The 18,482-nt window shown below is 44.4% G+C and overlaps 1 protein-coding gene across 2 annotated transcripts in view; it reads right to left on the bottom strand.

Annotated features, from left to right (window-relative positions):
* LOC121619361 (protein MTSS 1-like) overlaps positions 1–18,237 on the bottom strand; it is a 54,393-nt gene extending 36,156 nt beyond the window's left edge. For both annotated transcript variants that reach the window (XM_041955022.1, XM_041955023.1), the window contains exons 1-3: positions 17,983–18,237; positions 9,662–9,723; positions 7,301–7,374 (exon numbers count right to left, since the gene is read on the bottom strand). In XM_041955022.1, coding sequence (XP_041810956.1) covers positions 7,301–7,374; positions 9,662–9,723; positions 17,983–18,054 — 208 coding nt within the window. In that variant the 5' untranslated portion in view covers positions 18,055–18,237. The remainder of the gene's footprint in view (positions 1–7,300; positions 7,375–9,661; positions 9,724–17,982) is intronic.
* Positions 18,238–18,482: the final 245 nt, after the last annotated feature.

The raw sequence follows: 18,482 nt of genomic DNA, 5'->3' as shown, positions 1-18,482 counted from the left end.
GCAGAGCTCCGGTTTCCTACAGGACCCTGAAGTATGGGGGCACATAGATACTGTGTGACGGCAGTGAACTGAAGGCATCAGCAGCTTCATTCAGAGGGCAGGACAGAGGGAAGCTCACTACATCTCAAATTTGACACACAAACCTCCAAATCTCCAGCTGTGTTTACGTGTGACCCAGCAAGAAAGACTTTGAAGTGGTGTCACAAATCTCCCAGAATCCCCCCGGCGCCATCATGGAGATCAGTTGGAGAATTGCATTTGACTGAATCATCTCTATGAATGTTCAATAAATAGCCTCTCAGCTGGAAACAAAAACCAAGCAGAAACCTTCCTGACCTGAAAATGAAGCCCAAAAACTGTAGTTCCTTGAATGGCCACTTGAGGCTGGCTCCAACAGAATTCTCACTTGTTTAAATTACTTTATTTTGAGTGACAGGTAGCCGCTAGATTTCAGCGACCAGGCTTCATTTGGCCCACCTCAGCTCCACCCACGCTGAGTTGGCGGAGCTGGCGGAGTCACTGAGCTTCACAATGGCTCAGAAACAAGCAGGACAGAAACAAGGCCGAGTGTGTCAGAGCCTTCTCTCGCCAGTTCCACAACTTTTACGAAAAGTTGACCAATAAGCGCATCGAGCGGTCGTGACAAAAACATGATGTAGCATCTGATTCCAGCGTAAAACTGAATGAAGCTTGAACGCAAAGCCAATTTTCTCTTTGCTTTATTCATGTTTTAATGTATGAGACTCCAACACTGTTTGTCTGCATGTCGAGAAGTCTGGAAACAGCTGAACGTGGACTTTTGGGGGAAGTTCATGCCTGAACATGGAGTCTCTATCTGACCTTGATGAAAACACTAAACACACGCTGGCGTGTGGACACTGCAGATATGACATCACTCACCTGCGACCGAGATGATATCATTAAATGACGAGCTGCCAAAGGAGGCCATCTGTGAGCTGCTGAGGACTCAACCCCGACACACACACACACACTGCAGATACAGACTGCAGCAGCATCCACAGGGACTCACTTCACCACAGTCAGTCTAAAATCCCCGACACACACCTACAAACTGCTGCAGACGGTTTCTAACAACCTCACACACACGATCCAAAACACAAACTTTCCTTCACTTTCCGTCACACTGAGGACAACGCAACTCCCGTTCTCCTTCATTTAAAAGAAGTCAAAGCTGCAAGACAACAACAGGAAATGAACTACGATTCCCACAGTGCACTGCAGCCAGGAACGCCCACCCACCATGCTGCTATGTTGCTGCAGTAGAGGTCGAGCATGAATTCAGGAACTCGCTTGAATGTGGCGATTTATCACTTGTAAGGACACAGTTTTTAGTTGCAGCTGCAGAGGCTCATGGGTAATGTAGTGCCATTCAACATAGCAAATGATTTTTTGCTGGACCTCAGTGAGCAGCAGATTTGTGATAGTGGTTTTGGAGCGAGATGTTTAACTATCACATGTGAATAAATAAAGGTTTTCTGTCACAGTGAAAACACGTTCTGGTTGATTAACATTAGATGACGCTGCACGTGTCTTCACCGGGAGACGGAAAGAGCCGGACATCAGCTCAGCAGAGCACCAGCGGGAGTTTTTATCCTGCAGCTTTCTATCAGCTCCATATGCTCACACAGTTTAAGCACAACCACCAACATGTTGGGACATTTTAACCTGAAAACAACATCTGGCCTCGGGCCTTTTGTGGCTCATAAGTGACTACGGTTTTTACAGCCGGCAGTTAGGCGGCGATACAGAAGCTCTGATAACACATGACTGAGCTGGGCAGATGGATCGAGGCGTAAAAAACTGTTTCCACTCTCATCTGGACGTCAGAGCCTCCACGAGGTTTCCAGATGTTGTTTGATGAAGCTCCAGGACTTTACAAGGTGAAACAACAAAAAACAAACATTTACACAGAAGAAGGCCTTTAACTAGCAAAACCGTGTTTTCTACCGCCACGCAAGGTGCTGACCCCCATGTCAAGAATACGTCATCATGTGAACAGAAGGAGCCGAGAACCCTGAAATTAACAGACCTCCTGAGCCACAGCCGACCCATTATTGATTAATCTGCTGATTTTATTATCCCTTTCATCTATAAAAGATCTGAAAATATTCTCCCAGAGCCTCAGTTCACATCCTCAGTTACAGTCTATGAGCCAAATATGTTTACTTTACTACCACAGACAACAAATAGAAACAGCAAATCCTCACATTTGAGTAGCTGGAACCACTTAAATTTCTTTTTTTTTGCTTGAAAAATGACTTAAATGTTTATAAATGTAAAAATTGTTCCCAAATTCTTCCCTGTCAATAGACGTAATGGTTTCCTGATGACTCAAACATCATTTTATCAATTTTCATTTCATCACTGCACACAGAGCAACACAGGAAAACAGCATGGCAGACTCTATGAACTTAAACAAACCAAGTCTTGTCTCAGAATGACCAAACTACAAATCTAACTGCATGGAAAGAGAGAGCAGTGATGGGAGAGGAGGGCAGAGCTTTTTGTTTCGGTTTTATTTGTTGGTTAATTGATAAAAATATCGTTAGATGAGTAAAAACAGGGACCACAAGCAAAAGAATAATAAAGTTTAAAGGCAAGTTTAAAAGATAGAAAGATTTGACGCAAACTAGCAAGTTCAATTTTTTTTAGCAGTACCTGAACGCACCATCGAGCATGCCTTCAGCTGTATTTTCTTGTGGCTGAAATGTTTTTTTCTCACCTGCCTCCTTTTCTCCTCACCTCATCCCTTCTTTCACCTCCTGTCGCACCTCTTCATCCTTCTCTCTTATGTTCTCCTCCTCCTCCCCTACTCGCTCCTTCTCTCACAGTCTCATCTCTCCTTCCTATATTCTTTTCTCTCTTCATCTCTCAACAACTCTTCATCCTTCCTTCCATGTTTCCTTCCCTTGCTCCTCTCCTCCTATCTCCTGCACGTTGCTCCTCTCTTCCCTCTTTGTTCCCTCTCCTCCTCCTTCCTCCTCTCATTTCTTATTATCTCTCCTCCTACGTCTTCCTCTCCTTCCTTCTAACATACTGTTACTTTCTCTCTCCTCTCCTTCCTCTGAACTTCCTGTTCCCCCCTCACCTTTCTACCCCCTCACCCTCTCCTTTCCTCCCTCTCCTCCTCCTCCTCCTCAGTCCGACCCAGTTACCAGGTGTTGACATACTGACGTGGCCCCTGCCAAAGTGACAGAGCTCACCGGCCCTTTAAGGACGAATTCCTCCCTGGAAGCAGGTTGCTATGGTAACCATGGACCAACACACAGGCACACGAACAGGTAGAGCGATGAAGACGCCCGCTGTGTCTCATCTCCATAGTGTTTGTGAGTGTGTGTGTTGGATATGACCCTCAACACTCAACAATGAGGAAAGATAATCAGGTGTGGACCCACCTGGAGCTTTTCTCTCATTTAGTCTTTTGTGTTTAAGGGAAAATAAAATCTCATTTTTCTGCTTCTTTGCACAGAAAAGCAGAAACGAGACTGAAAGTCAGAGTTTACTTTGACCTCTACCAAGGTCACAATTCATGATTTCAGCCAAGCAGCTGAATCATTTCGTCTTCAAATTGTTTAAACTGAAGACAAAACGACCATAATCAGTCACGAGAATTCGTGGAGGCTCCACCATTTACCTCCATTTTATTACGTTATGAGAAACCTTCGTAATTATGGGAACAAACGGTAATAAAAAATGTAGGTGGTGGATTTATTATACTATTTTAATTTCAAAGCCAAATGAACAATAATCATAATTTAGGATACAAATTATTCCCAGTTGATTGACTAATCCATTAATTAGTTGCTACATGCAGGATGTAATAATCAACAGAGTGCAAGTATGGTGGGAGTTTCTACAACATCTCACACGGTGAATGAAACTCTACATTAAAAGTCTTCCAGCCTTTCTGTTATTTGTAGGCTTTTATTATGAAAAATCTGCAACATGCGGTGTGGTAGCAGATTTTAAGATAAGATAAGATAAAAAAATCTGTTCTTTTGCTCTGACTGAATCCTGCAGTGATTTCCATCTTGTTGCCATGAGCACCAGCAGCAGCCGGCTGGACATGACAGCCAGCAGCCTCCTCCCCCTCCATCCCTCCATCCATCTTTTTGCATCATCTCTCCCCATCGCCATCTGCCCTCTATCTTCTTTCTGCCTCTACCTGCTCTTCCTCCCCTCCCATTTGCCACACATCGTCCTCTCTTTGCTGTTTGTTGTACTCCTTTATATGTTAAATTTCACACACTTTCTCCGCCTTCCAACACCACTTCCCTCTGCTTCTCACTTTTCATCCCTCCACCCTCATATGTCTCTCCATCCCTGTAGAAATGTAACATACAGGGATGGAGCTGAACGCTGGTGTTCTGGTTAGAACTCGATCAGAATTAAATAATTCAACACATCTGCCAGAGCTGACCGACTGTCTGCTGGTTGAACAAGATTAAAGCTCAAGACATGAGAAGGGAAGGGGTCTATTTATCTGTCTAAAATGTTCCAAATCATCATCATGAGCTTCTTTAAATATGAGATTTTCTAAAAGCCTTAAGGAGCCTGATGTTACAACCGTCAGGTTATATTCTAACCTTTTAAGCACGAGACCTTTAATGTGAAGCAGTTCCTACCCACAGACTGCTGATCAATATATATTTTGATGATTGTAAATTTTCTGAAAAGCTAAACAGTTCACAGATATTTAATACTGTAAATCAAATCCCTAAAAACAATCAATATATTTAATCGCATTGATGTAAAACTCACATCAACAGAAAATCATAAATCTGTCCAGCTCACTGATGCCCCCCCAGAGACACTGAGAGGACAAATACAAGCTGGACCATCTATGAGGGTGAGCAGATTCATATCATCTCACAGAACGTATCATTATATTAACCAACTCTGCGTGGGTCGAGACAAGCATCAGCAAAATGTTAATTTGCTTTCTTCCAAAATATCATTTTTCCCACAAAACATCTGCGACAGCATCACTGAACTCTTGACGGTTATTCTTGGTTTGATAAAGACAAAGTCTACAGCGACTTCTAGCACAGGGTGTTCAACATGCAATCAAAACGAGGCTTTCGTTGCCTGAACTCAACCACAGATGCTACAACGAATGCAGCAGGAGCAGGACGGTGGACGAGCTCAGAGGGGGAGGGAAGTCAGGGAAGGTGGGGCGTGGCTCCGCAAACCTCTCATTCATCCCCACAGTTCCTGAAGGAAACCAATAATTCTACAGACTGCTCCAGGTGTAGCATCTACTACACACACACACACACACACACACACACACACACACACACACACACACACACACACACACACAGTCAATTACAGAGCGGCTGTGACCCAGAGCCCTAGAATCACCATGACGTTGACTGATTGTTTCCTCGGCCACTGTTGTCAATGTGACAGTGAGTCACCTCGACAGGAAGCTGGCCTACATCCCACCGTGGACACACACACACACACACACACACACACACACACACACACACACACACACACACACAGTAAACCTTAAACAGAGCGCTTCCTGACACAAAACACACAGAAAGCCAACCAGAGAGATAAAAGCCGAACGCTGCAGGAACAACAACAGGAAGCTCACACAATCGGACAAACACACGGCCGAGGCGCGCTGCCCATCAAGGCTTCCTGCTTCATTTAATCAATCCAGGAAGAGACCTCTATTGATGTTCCAGTCCAGCGATCAGGAAGACAGCCACCTCTGATCACTGGTCAATCATGGAAAAGCACAAATCAATAGAAAACGTGCAAACCGCCTCACAACAGTAGCAAGAGTCGGGCTGTCAGAATGTACCAAAAATGATGTTTGAATGTTCCCTTTAATAAAAAAAAAAACATTCAAACATCAAATATTTGCGCATTATGTCCATAAGAGGGGAAACTAATACAAGGAGAGACAAACTACTTGTATATTATATCAAAATAAACTTCATTTAAAAGATCTACACACCTACACGTTACCGAATAAACAAATAAAACAACGTCCTCTGCTGTGTCGTTGAATTACGCGCTTGTTTGAGCTTGAGCTGCATTTCAAAGTGCGCAGTCCTGAAGACTTCAGTGTCCCGGACAAACACACATATGTCACACTTTAGCTAATTATTAACCTTGTTGTTCCATGTTTTGTGACAAAGTGACTAATAGAGAGAACAATTTTTGAAGTTTTGTCAGCCGGCATACACGAAACGATGCAATTTAACCCCACCAGGTGTTTGTGCACCATCAGTCTACGTCCACTAAAAGTGTTTTTTCAACTGAGAGACTCAGATTGTTATAACGTGATAACCTGGTGGAAAGGATCCGTACAGAGATACCTTCTTGTTAAAGACTACGATCCGTTTTGTTTAAGCAGAAACAGCCAAAGCCACCAGACTCCATTCACAGAAACACTGATTTTATCATCGTAAAACACGATTCATTCAAACACGACTAAAACAAAATAAAACTCTGCAAAACCTTCTTGGTTCATCTTTCACTGTTACCAACAATCATCACCAACTGTGGTTTGGTTGAAATAAACTCTGAATTCACTGAATCAGGAGAGGAGGAGGGAGAGAGGAGGACAGCAGAGAAGCAGCGGGGAAACAGTGTGTAGAGCAGGAATATTTAATATTTTCACATCTAACTCAGGAATTATTATCACAGGACATTATGACAGCAGAGACTTAAATATGTCGGACTTCAACTGATTTTCAGAGTAAAAATAGCTACTGGACAATGGAAACTGGTTTAGTGACTCCAGTCCATCATGCAGCTGCTGAGTGGTTTGATAACACGGTCAGCATCGAGTCTGGATGATGCTGTTACCGAACTGTACTGCCAGTTATTTCTTAGCTGACATCACACAATGACTGACTTGATAAGTCTGGAGACATTTTGATCTTCAATTCTGAAACGTGTTAGCCAGTGAGTTTGTTTATTGAGTCAATATAATGATGTAAAGAATACAAAATACAAATCCCTCACTGTTTCACCGTCCACCCCTGAATATATCATTTATTATTGTTTATTTATTATGGTTTGTCTTGGATGAGCATTTTAGAGACGACAATGACCGCCACCAGCCGGGATCTCACCACAGGTCCAGTGACTTTCATCATTTATTCAGCTTCATCACCAGCAGCTTAATTTCTGACCACAAAAACCACAAACAGCAGCTCTGAGACGCTACAACCCAAACAAACACACTCGCAACACGAGACAGCAGGAAACACCCACCCCAACACGAGACAGACACGTTGACACGTACCTCGGCTGTTGGTTGCAAGGTCGGCCACCTTCTGGAAGGCGTCCAGGAAGGCTGCTACCGCGACGACGGTGGTCCTGGGAGACACAACAGAGGAAGGTTTGGATACAAACGCTTAAGTTAGACTTAGCTTCTATGTTATATCTTCAGAAAATATAATATCTTCATCTTAATATGGATGTAAGAAAGTTTCAAGTGTCTGCAGGCTGATTTGCAGCTGATCAGCAGAAGTGGAGCGCACGTGTGATTTATAGAGAACAGGGTAAACATGCAGAAGCACTGGCACGGTCCTTTAATCCCACAGACACAAGTGGTGCCAACAAAGCCATGATGTGGCGTGGTGAGGAAGACGAGGAAGGATGCAGTCAGTGTTGGTAATCAGCTCCGACCTCTGGTGACCTCTGCTCCAGTGCAGAATCTCTGGCGGCTGCTGCTGATCCATCTCACTGATAATGACTTTATGGTGGCATCATTAATCTCTGCCAGCCGCAGAAGGTTAATTGAGTTGTGCACATGTGTGCGAGTGTGTGTGCGTGAAGGTGGATGTTGGTGGGTGGTTAATAGCTGGAAGGAGTGAGTGTGTATATGTGTGTGTGTGTGTGTGGAGGTGTTGTCCGTGATGAATTAATGTCTAAGTGCATGTTTGCAGTTTGTATGTGCACGTTTCTCAAAGTTAGATGTTTGTGTGTGTGGATGACCTTCAGCGGCGTGTGTGTGTGTGTGTGTGTGCGTGCGTGCGTGCAGAGCCAGTGAACCAGAGCGGCGGGGACGTGGCGACTGAACAGGAGAGGTGAGCCTGACATTTAAACACTTAATGATACAGACTGATTGGATTTTCATGAGCTCAGGTTATACAAACTCCCAGCATGTGTGTGTGTGTGTTTGCGTGCACTACCTGTGCACACGTTTCTCTTTTTTTTTTTTAAACGTCACAGAGAAATGAGAGTCGGTTTTAACAGACTCTGCAGCAAAAAATGAAGGGAGCATCTGAAACAGCAGCTACAGGCGTCTGCAGGTGATGTGTTCAATGACCGCACTGCAGTTACTGGTGAATGTTATTAGCTCGCTTTCCCTGCTAACAGTGAAAATGTTGGCTGTACGAGGCGACTGTGCATCAGATCCTTCTGGAAACAATGAAGAAACAAGATATCTCTGAGGCCAGCGAGGCTACACGACAATCGGGAGCGGAATAAGCACTCAGTAGCTGCGTTTCCATCAACGTGTTTTTGAAATATCGCATCGAAAAGTTTGATGAAAAGGACTAAAGTCTTGACGCTCGTTGAGGTGTTTCTTGACTTTTTGCTAAAAGTGTTAAAGCGCTAAACGAGAGATTTACTGAAGATGTTCTGACACAACGAACCAAACTCACATTACCGATCAACTGTTTCCGCTACAAAACACAGAAGAAGAAACTGTTTCCGCTGTCGTCGTCTTACCAGATATTCCCATCACGCTCCTCCTCTTCATCATCTTCGTCTCCGGACAGCGTGAAACCGTGGTCGATACCGGCGGACATGACTGAACAATCACAACTTTCCCAAACAGAACAAATTCCTGCAGACTTCTCTCTATTTTTCTCTCCGGCGTTTACGGCGACTGCTGTTTTTTCCGGTTTTCGACATTCTTCTTCTTCTACGCTCTTTATTGCAGCCATGCGCAACGTAGCTTATACCGCCACCTCCTGATGAAACTACGCTTTGCGTAGCCCAGTTTATTCGCTCCAAACCGGTTTATGGACACTCGCCTAATTCACATTTCCTTTGTATTTTCTTTTTTTGCGACATTTTAAAATATAATTTAAAATTGTCTTGACAATAGATGGAAATGCGGCTCATGTCACGACAGGGCAGAACCACAGATTCAGACAGCCGGGGTTTCATACGTCACAGACCTGAGGAACCAATCACGATAACGCAGTCAGGCTGGAAGCTCACGTTATCAATTACTGATACTTAACGATGAGAGAGAGATACTTCACATACATCATCATTCCGATACGTTGATTTATGGGCGACCCTGTACAATTTACACAGTCAGTCACTTTCTGACTGGCTGAATTACCTCTAACCACCTGCCAATGTGCGTGCAGTCGAAGGTGAGCGGCTCCGCTCAAGCTGCAGGCGAGAGGCGGAGGGGTGGGCGGAGCTGCATATTCATAGATCCATACATACTTAATGAAGGCAAATGTGTGGAGTTGTGGCATGAAAGCTGCTCCTAAATAATACAATGTACACCTTTTTCTTCTGTTTTTTTCAATGTGATGCATGTTCTGTGTGTTGACCTCTCTCAACTCTACCTGTACTGAACAGAGCTGAAGACACACCTGTGTGTGTGTGTGTGTGTGTGTGTGTGTGTGTGTGTTACCTGAGCTGTGATTGTAGCTTGCTGGCCTTGCTGATGAAGTCGTCCCAGACCGGGTAGCTGCCCTGAGGAGAGAAAGAGAATATCAAACAAGTGAGCCGGCGAACGTACGAACATGGAGTAATAATTTTATTTTTATGGAATATTTATAAAATTCTGTTGTTATAAAATCAGAATTATACAAACTGCGTTCAGTGTTGATTGATCATGTCTCGTAAATGGCCTTCAATAAGACGGGCACACAGTTTCTTTTCATATTAATGTGTATTGATTATATCCACACTCAACTACAAAACAGAGCATAAAAGTTGTGCCATGTACCGATCGTCAGGCTCAACCAAAACACATTAATCCTGAGCGTCAGATGCAGCAGTGAGCCAACAGACAACAAGGAGACAGATCAATGCCAGGGATCCATACACCACACCCACCCAGCCAGTCTAGAGGAAGCCAAACAAGCACCCCCAGGCATGCAAATCCAGTTTGGGTCCACCGACTGGCTTTAATACGAGACAGATACAAAGACTGAGAAGCCAAAACGCTGCAGTGCGGTACTGCTGGATGTGTGTTCAGAAAGTAGGCTGCGTGGAGGGAAACACTGAGCCACTGCAGCCAAACACACAAAGACACAAGAAACTGGGGTGCGCTTCGAATGTCAGCAGGAGTCCCCTGATGTTTTAGGGGCGGGTGGGGCTTTTCTACTGCAGCGAAACATCTGAGGCGTCTTCCCTCACTGGATTCTGGGGTGTAGACTCAGATCTGTTTCACCGGTTTCAATGAAATACATGAAACCCAAATTCACAAACACTGCAAGAAATTAAGAATTAAAACACATTTTAATTTTAATGCAAATAATGTTTGAGAAGTTTGTCCCTCACATGGCTGCTTTTGAACAGATTCTATGTACAACATACTAAAAGGAAAGACAGGATGACTTCACAATATAATACAGCACAATAACACGAATCAGCATCTGTGCCACAGCCAAAACTGAGCATTATACACTGTTTTTTTTATGTTTCATGGGATTTTATTTTTTTTTAGAAAGCATGCTGTGATTGTGGTTCTAAAAAGCCCAACACAGATAAATTAAGATTCCTTCCCTGTAGAAACAGGACCCTGTAACACTAAAGTATGTGGACGTCCCTGACGCTTTGTGTACTTTTTGTACACTCACACCTTGCCACTGCTCACACCCCAATACACGACCAACATGGCTTCACATGCAATGGCTTGTCGACACCAGACGCGTCTCAGCTTCACTTCAGTCAAACATCTGACTGAACCGAGTCCAAGTCTTTGAGGCATTATATTGACATTTGAGATGTTGGACAGATGTTTAAAGGACAGGCTCTGAAGTCTATTCTCATACAATTCTCACATGCCATATGTAGGTTGTGAGCGTCACTGTTAGCTCTAATTATTCCTCCTGTCCAGACTGGCTGTGAAAACACTCCCCTGTGCCACCACTACACTCTGAGAGACCAACAACTAAATCCATGTTCTGAAGTTCAGCCACATTTAAAGTCACTTTACTAATTCTCCATATCCCAGACAGCAACTGCTGGGACAAAGATGTGTCTTACTGTCTTAGCTTTAGCTACATTTAAGAATGCATTATTACAGAACAAGGACTGTGGATTTTTCCCTCATTTCTTGTAGTGTAGTTGAATGACAACGAGCAGATTTCTTTCACGACCAGTTTGGAAAGGAGGGACAGTTACAGAGACCAGTATCTGTAACAGCTGAGCCGAGCCGAGCCGAGCCAAGCCGAGCCGAGCCGAGCCGAACTGAGCTGCACTGAGCCAAGCCGGGCCGAGCCAAGCTAAGCTGAACTGAGCTGAGCCGAGCCGAGCTGAGCTGAGCTGCACTGGGTGTGTTCAGCTGTTTGCGAGAGTGATGCGCAGCGTCATCGCCCGGCTACCGTTGCCATGGCAACGCTGCAGCTGCAGATGCAGAGGGGTTCTCAGACAGAGGAGGATTTGTGGGGAGGGGAGAGTCACACGTGCATGCATCCTCACCCAAACACACACACACACACAAATTTTTTTCCGTGTCACACATTTGCCTTCTTTGTTTCTCTCACTCTCTCTTTCATGTTCAACACACAGATATTTTTTGTTCCTCTTTTCCTCTTTCTTTCATGTACGCACGCTCAATCTTTCCATCTCTCGTGTCATTTAATGTTCCTGCTCTTTATCACTCATGAATCATCTCCTCTCTATTACACTGTGTGTGTATATATATATATACCCACATCTCATTACATCCCCTCTCTCTCCACCTCTCTCTCTCTCTCTCAGGGTCGCTGCATCAATCAGTCACTGAGGACATAAATTGTCACCGTGGCAACAACCGGAGGCGGCAGCAGCAGCAGCAGCAGCAGCAGCCTCTGCTCTGTCCCTGTGAGGAACTGCACAGGCTTTAAACCAAGACATCCCAGTTTCTTCATCAGTGATTGTGTGCGATAATAACACAGATTTCAGCTTGATTTTTGTGGTGTTCAGCCTGAGGAAATAAGGCTTTTCCAGCATTAGAACAGCATCTACCTTCTCTCCAAAGCTCCCCTGATGGATTCAGACTGGGGATGTTGCACTTACTTGAGCAGCATCCTAAACCACCAGGCCACCAGAACACCCTGATGGTCAACATCATACAGCTACATGGAATATCAGTGTGACATATCAACAAAACCCAGTGAAGTACCCGACAGGATTTCAGATAGTAAACACATCAGAGAGCAGAAAAAGACTCACGTCAGCCAGAGTTTAATGTCAATAACAGGCCTCACTAAAAAAAAAAAAAAGTGACCCATTTGGCCAAGGCAACAAAGCCAATATAGCAGCTCTGTCCGTGAGGTTTCCATGACGATGTCGACACGGATACACAGCAGCCCCCCCCCTCCAAAAAGAGACCAGGATTATTTTAGCTCAGAGGTGATTAAGACGACGGCTCAGTCCAAGATAAATGGTGATTAGAATTCAGCTAATACGCTCAATGGCATTACTTTAAACCAAACACACACACACACACACAACCAGACACAACCACACACACACACACACACACACAACCAGACACAACCACACACACACACACACACACACACACACACACACACACACACCCCTTGAACCCTGGTTGCTCTGTAGCAGTAACAAGGTTAAAGAGCTACAGCGGTCTCTGCACAGTTCAGTTAGCATCACAGTTGTTTTCACAGATGTTCGACACAGTTTAGAGTGTGTGTGTTTTCAACAGAGATATGAAGTTGATTTTTTTGAGTTTAACATTTATCAGCGCTGCAATTCGTTCGAATACACTTCCTGTCTGACTCAGTGGAGGTACTTCTCATTTCTCATGTCAAACAAGCTTGGAGAGATTTGTATGAAATAACATATATTACTATTGCTAGATAAAATGACATAAATACATATATCTAAGTAGCTGTTTCCACATCTAAACAAGCTTTGGTAAACCCACGGTACACTACCTGCTGAACGCCAAACAGCACAAAGACAAAGGTGATGACTAGCTGCAGAAAGTGGAGCATTTAGCAGCTATAAGTGAATATTCGACACCAACATGACTCGAACAGGATAATAATGGTGCTCTGTATCTGCTGGATGTGTAAGTGGGGAACAGTTTGCTAAAAGACTTCACTGAATTTCTTGGGATCTCCAATGACTTCATCAAAACAGAGGCCACTCTTCCTCTCGTCCGAATCCACACTACGTTCACAGATTAACTGTGAAATCTAATGGTGTTATGTCAAATGTGTGTGTTTCTGAGTCTGTTTGAGAGCGTCAATTAAACACTGTAAAGATGCTAATATGGGCTTGTTCCAAATCCACCGCAGCCACAGAAAGCCTGCAGTTCAGTGTCTGTTTAACGGGGGGAAAACACTATAAAAGACAGTTTAAAGGCAGATGTGGAGCAGCAGCTCGCAGTAGAAGAGGATGAGCCAGTTTCCTCCCCCAGGGAAAAACATGCAGATCGGTTCCACTTAAACGGATCAACAGTAATGTGTCTGCTTCAATTTAACCAGCACAATGATGTGTGAATGATGAACAGCACACGGCCAGACACGCACACATGTACACGGCGGATATACGACATACCGACCGCAGGTGAGCTCGACCTCCTGAGAGGAAATGAAAATTAGAAGGAGCAGCAGAGCTGGTGTTCTACATGAATATCAAAGTGGTTTTTACAGAAACACTAGGAGGCGCTGTCGTGTCTTTTTTAGAGCATCTCTGCTCGGTTACTTTACTAAAGACATAAAAAATTGAGGGTGTATTTACAGGTTAAAGTGCTGAATTTCCTCAAATAAAATCCTTTCCTCAATTAAAGTTTGGTCTCAAATAGAGGCTGGGGGAGGGGCACCACGGGCGGATAAACTCTATTTCCTTTACTTTGAGATAGCAACTTCAACAACATAATCATGCTATGTTCAGCACCTTATTGTTCTGGATTACTCACCTGAAGTGGTATAACCTGATTTCAGTCACTGTGGGTGTATGCGTGTTAATGTCTCAGCCAGACCGGATGGCAGTAGCTATATTAAAAGTGCTATTGTGTAAGTGAACTTTGAAAGTCCAGGAGTCCAGAAAACGTTTCACAATAAGAGCCTTGTGAAGAAATGGATTTTCTGTCCACAGAAATGCTAGAGGGCTTCTAATATGACGTGGATACAGGAAGTGTTGCGTTTGTATTAACAGCGTAATGCAATAACTTTAACAGGCAAATGGAAGCGGATTAAAATGAGGTTTTTAAATATAGTTATTAAACAGAGGGAATTAGAAATAAAGGCCTGCTTCAAATAAAGGCCTGTTAAATTTTTCAGTGAGGTAACTTTAGGCCCCAGTCACTATTTAAGGAAATGCTGTAAGCTTTTTTGCAGAATTTTCAAAATAAAATAGTTGCATGTTGTATAGATTAAATAATTATTTTCACTAACTAAAAGTAGTGAAACGTTCCACAGTCAGAATTTCTTAGAACCCTTGTTGACGCCTTTAAATTACTAGTTTCATCCAACCAACAGTCCAAAATCCAAAAATATTCAATTCACTCTCACAGAGGACTGAGACAACCAGCAAACCTAAAGGTTACAGAAATAAACTTGTTACTGGAAGGTCGCCAGTTCAATCCCCCAGACCGGCAGAAAACACGTGGGTGGGGAAAGCTCCCTTATTACCACCACTGAGGTGCCCACGAGCAAAGCCCTTAACCCCAGCCGCTCCAGTGGAGCTGCTCAGAGGAGACTGGTTGTACTGGTCAGCTTCCAGGTGTGGATGTGTGCAGCTGTACGAATGTGATGGGGCCACACCTGCACAAGAGAGGCTTCCACTATAGCCAAACTAGTTTATAATTAATAATTAAGCAACTAATTCTTTCAGCTCTGGTATGTTGAAGGTTTAGAAAACTAGACCGGACATTTTGAGTTATCACTTGCTGCGACTATGATAAAATTTACATAACTTTTTTGCACATTTTTACAGCATTAACGGGTACAAATATATGTCAATAGAAATTAATCTTTCTCTTAGTCTTAATCTTGAGCTCAATCACAGTAAATGAACTGGTTTTGAGACAGTCTGCGCTGGTTTGCTTTAAATTATGGCCTCAAACATCCTTTTTCTGCTGCAGGAACCTCACACAGCATGAAGCCTTTGTCACAGCTTCTGTTTTTGCTCTCGGGCTCCGGTCAGGAGGTGGTTTAAAGTTCTAGCGACTTTTCTGGCAGTGCTGTCGATCGTGATCGGTCGCGCAGATGTGCGGTCACAACAAAGACCACTAGAACAATTTAACGGTCGTTTAAATTCCATCTGTATCAACCAATACTGAAAGAAACACACAGTCAAACAGTGCAAGGAGGACAAAAACTGAAGATAGAACAAAATCATGGCCAAAGTGGAGCAAACCAGAGCCCTGGATGGTGGTTTGGGATCCTAACCAGCCACCAGCAGGGTCCTGGATTCTCTATTAACACAGAAACTGTGATCTTGTGTTTGAAAATCTGTACACTTAATTTATAATCTGTCCCTCAATCACGCAGTTAGAAAACAGCTTGTAAAAATGCTTTAAATGATCTGACTTCTGCATCGCAGGTGGTGCAGTCTAAATGTTCCTGTTTAAAAAAAAAAAAACAAGGTGAAAACGAGTCGAGTACCAAAGCCTGACAGGTTCGTACATGTTACAAGAAGCCCCAAGTTACAGGCTGGTGCAGCGGAAAAGGGCTGTTGATCTATTACTGTTTCACATCTCATCTCTAAATGTTAGAGATTTTAAAAATATCTATTATTAGTGACAAGAGAGCAGACATTTTGACTCCATTAACCCAGAGGCTGTAAAATGTTCTCACGGTAAGTGACGGTAAAATAAGGACTCTCTCACCTGACTCTACAGCCTGAACGTACAAACAGACAAAACCTGAGCATGTGAAACACAATTAGAAGCAGCAGGAGTTTCCTCCACAGTGGCAACTCGAGTCTGTCTCCACCCACACATGTTAATGCTAACAAGGGAAAACCTGCATCTGGCTGTCTGTGAGTCACGAGCATGAATAAAACATCAGGCTGTCTTACAGTGAGGTGCGTTTTATTCAATTTACATGACTCAGTCGGCAATTAGAGATCATCATTGTGTTCCTGTTTGTTGTTCTGAGAAAGTGTTGCCTGATAGATCTTCTTCCTCTGAGCCATTGAGCTCCATTAAAAACACATCAGTGAGCCTCGCTGTTGCTCTGACATGTTCCCTCATTACCATGAACACACACACTGTAGCTTATTCTGACTCTCTCACACACACACACTCACGCTCACACACACTCGTGATGCAGCGTCGCTCACAGCTCCAGTCTGCAGCAGCCATGTTTGTGAATTCAACACATTTAGAAAAAGTGTGGAAGCAGCTGACTCATTTTGGTACAAACGAGCATCTTAAAGAGCATCAACTTGTTACGCGTTTCAGTGCTTTTCCACAAGAAGATGAAGAGAAAATAAGTGCCACTGAAACAGATACAAGGAGGAGTCCGAACGAGACGAAGAGGAGTCTGAAAACTGACAGAACTGTATCAAAGGAGGAGGCTGAAAATGCTGAAGAGAGAGAGAGAAAACAAGGGAGAGGGAGAAGGACGAGGACGAGGACATGAGAAGAAAGAGGAGCAGAAGGATGGGAAGATGACAGGAGGAAGAGGAAGAGGAGGGCAAGGGAGGTGGAGCACGCTGAAGGAAAAAAGATGGCAGGAGGAAGAGGAGGGTGACAAGGACGGGGACAGAAAGAAGAGGAAGAAAGAAGGAAGAGGGTGTGGCCGATTTCCCAGACCTCCCTTTGTGAACCAACCACACTACACCTGTTAGAAACCACCTGTCTGTTTTTACGTCACCGCGGAAACAGGTGTGTGTGTGTGTGAGTGTGTGTATGTGTGACACTGCAGTCTAATCTTCAGTATTCACCAGAACCTGCATACACTCAACCCACACTTCACACTCACACACACACACACACCTGTAGGCTACAACCAGCCAGAACATTAACAGTCAAAACTGACCCAAACACAGTGTTCATTTATCATCTGTATTGATGATTTAGGGACAAATGACCAATAACACAGGATGCACATGCAGGTGTGTGTTTGTGTCAACCTTCACGTCATTTAGGGTCACAACTAATTAGTATTTTCATCATCAATTAATCATCCAATCACAGAGAATGTCAGAGAAGGGTGAAAAGTGTCCCTCAGGATAAAGTCTCTGCGTGACCATCAGCCCACAACCCCAAAATATTCAGTTTCCTGCCACATTAGACAAAGAACAGCAGCCAGTGTTCCCGTTTGATCAGTCAGTTCATGATCCTGAAGATCACATTCAGGCACGAGCTCCAGCTCTGCTGCAGCACTTCATGTCTTCTCCTGAACAGATGAGTCTTACAAACCACATTTCACATGTTGACCTCTATGAGTCCATCCTCACTCTGTCCCTCTCATAACTAAAAGCCTGTGAGAAATGACTGAGGTTTGGTGTGAGGACACTGATCTGTCCCTCTTCTCCTGTGCCTGTTTGGTCTTTACAGTCGTTTCAGTGCAGAAAGCTGCAGGCGGTCACATCCTGAGAGCCCGAACACACCCACCTTCCTCCACCCTCCCCTGGATAATTAACAAATTAACGATGACGCCTGGAAATGTCCGATAATCAGACGGAATCAAATGTGTGGTTTCCCGGTTTGACGCAACAGGATCCACGGAGGGATCTGCCTTCAACATGTCATGCGTGTAACACTGATTTCAATCACAAATCAGATGAAATAATAATGTTCCTTCATGTTACCTTCATGTCTCCGATGACAGTCTGGAAAAGCCCCCCCAGCGCGCTGCACTCCCTCTCCATCACTGTCTCCATCTTCAGCGGCGTGAACGGAAATTACAAGCAGTCACTCGCAGCTTCTGTGGTCCATAAATGAAGCGCCAGGAAACAAATGAATTAACGGGGGGGGGCGCGGATCGGTGCTGGACTCGCGCTGCAGGGTTTCCCCGGCTGAAGGAGACCAGTAGGCGGACAGAAGCAGCAGCAGAGCCCGCGGTTAGTTTCCACTCAGAGCGGATAAATCCATGTCTGCAGGAGGAGACGCATGTCGGAGCTGAGACACACTGAGGGCAGGAAACGGCTCGACGCGGCCGGAGAGACTCGGATCCGCACGGAGATCTGCTCTACCGGCGCTGCTGGGGGAGACGCGGAGCGGGAGCGCGCCTGGACGTGGACGCGCGTCCGCTTGGCCCCGCCTTCACGCGAGGAAGCTTTTTGTTAATGGGAATGAAGTGAGGAGGGGA

Source organism: Chelmon rostratus, chromosome 16 (genome assembly GCF_017976325.1).
Source record: "Chelmon rostratus isolate fCheRos1 chromosome 16, fCheRos1.pri, whole genome shotgun sequence".
Taxonomy (NCBI): domain Eukaryota; kingdom Metazoa; phylum Chordata; class Actinopteri; order Chaetodontiformes; family Chaetodontidae; genus Chelmon; species Chelmon rostratus.
The sequence above is the reverse complement of the archived record's forward strand: the minus strand, read 5'-3'. Positions and strand labels throughout refer to the sequence as shown.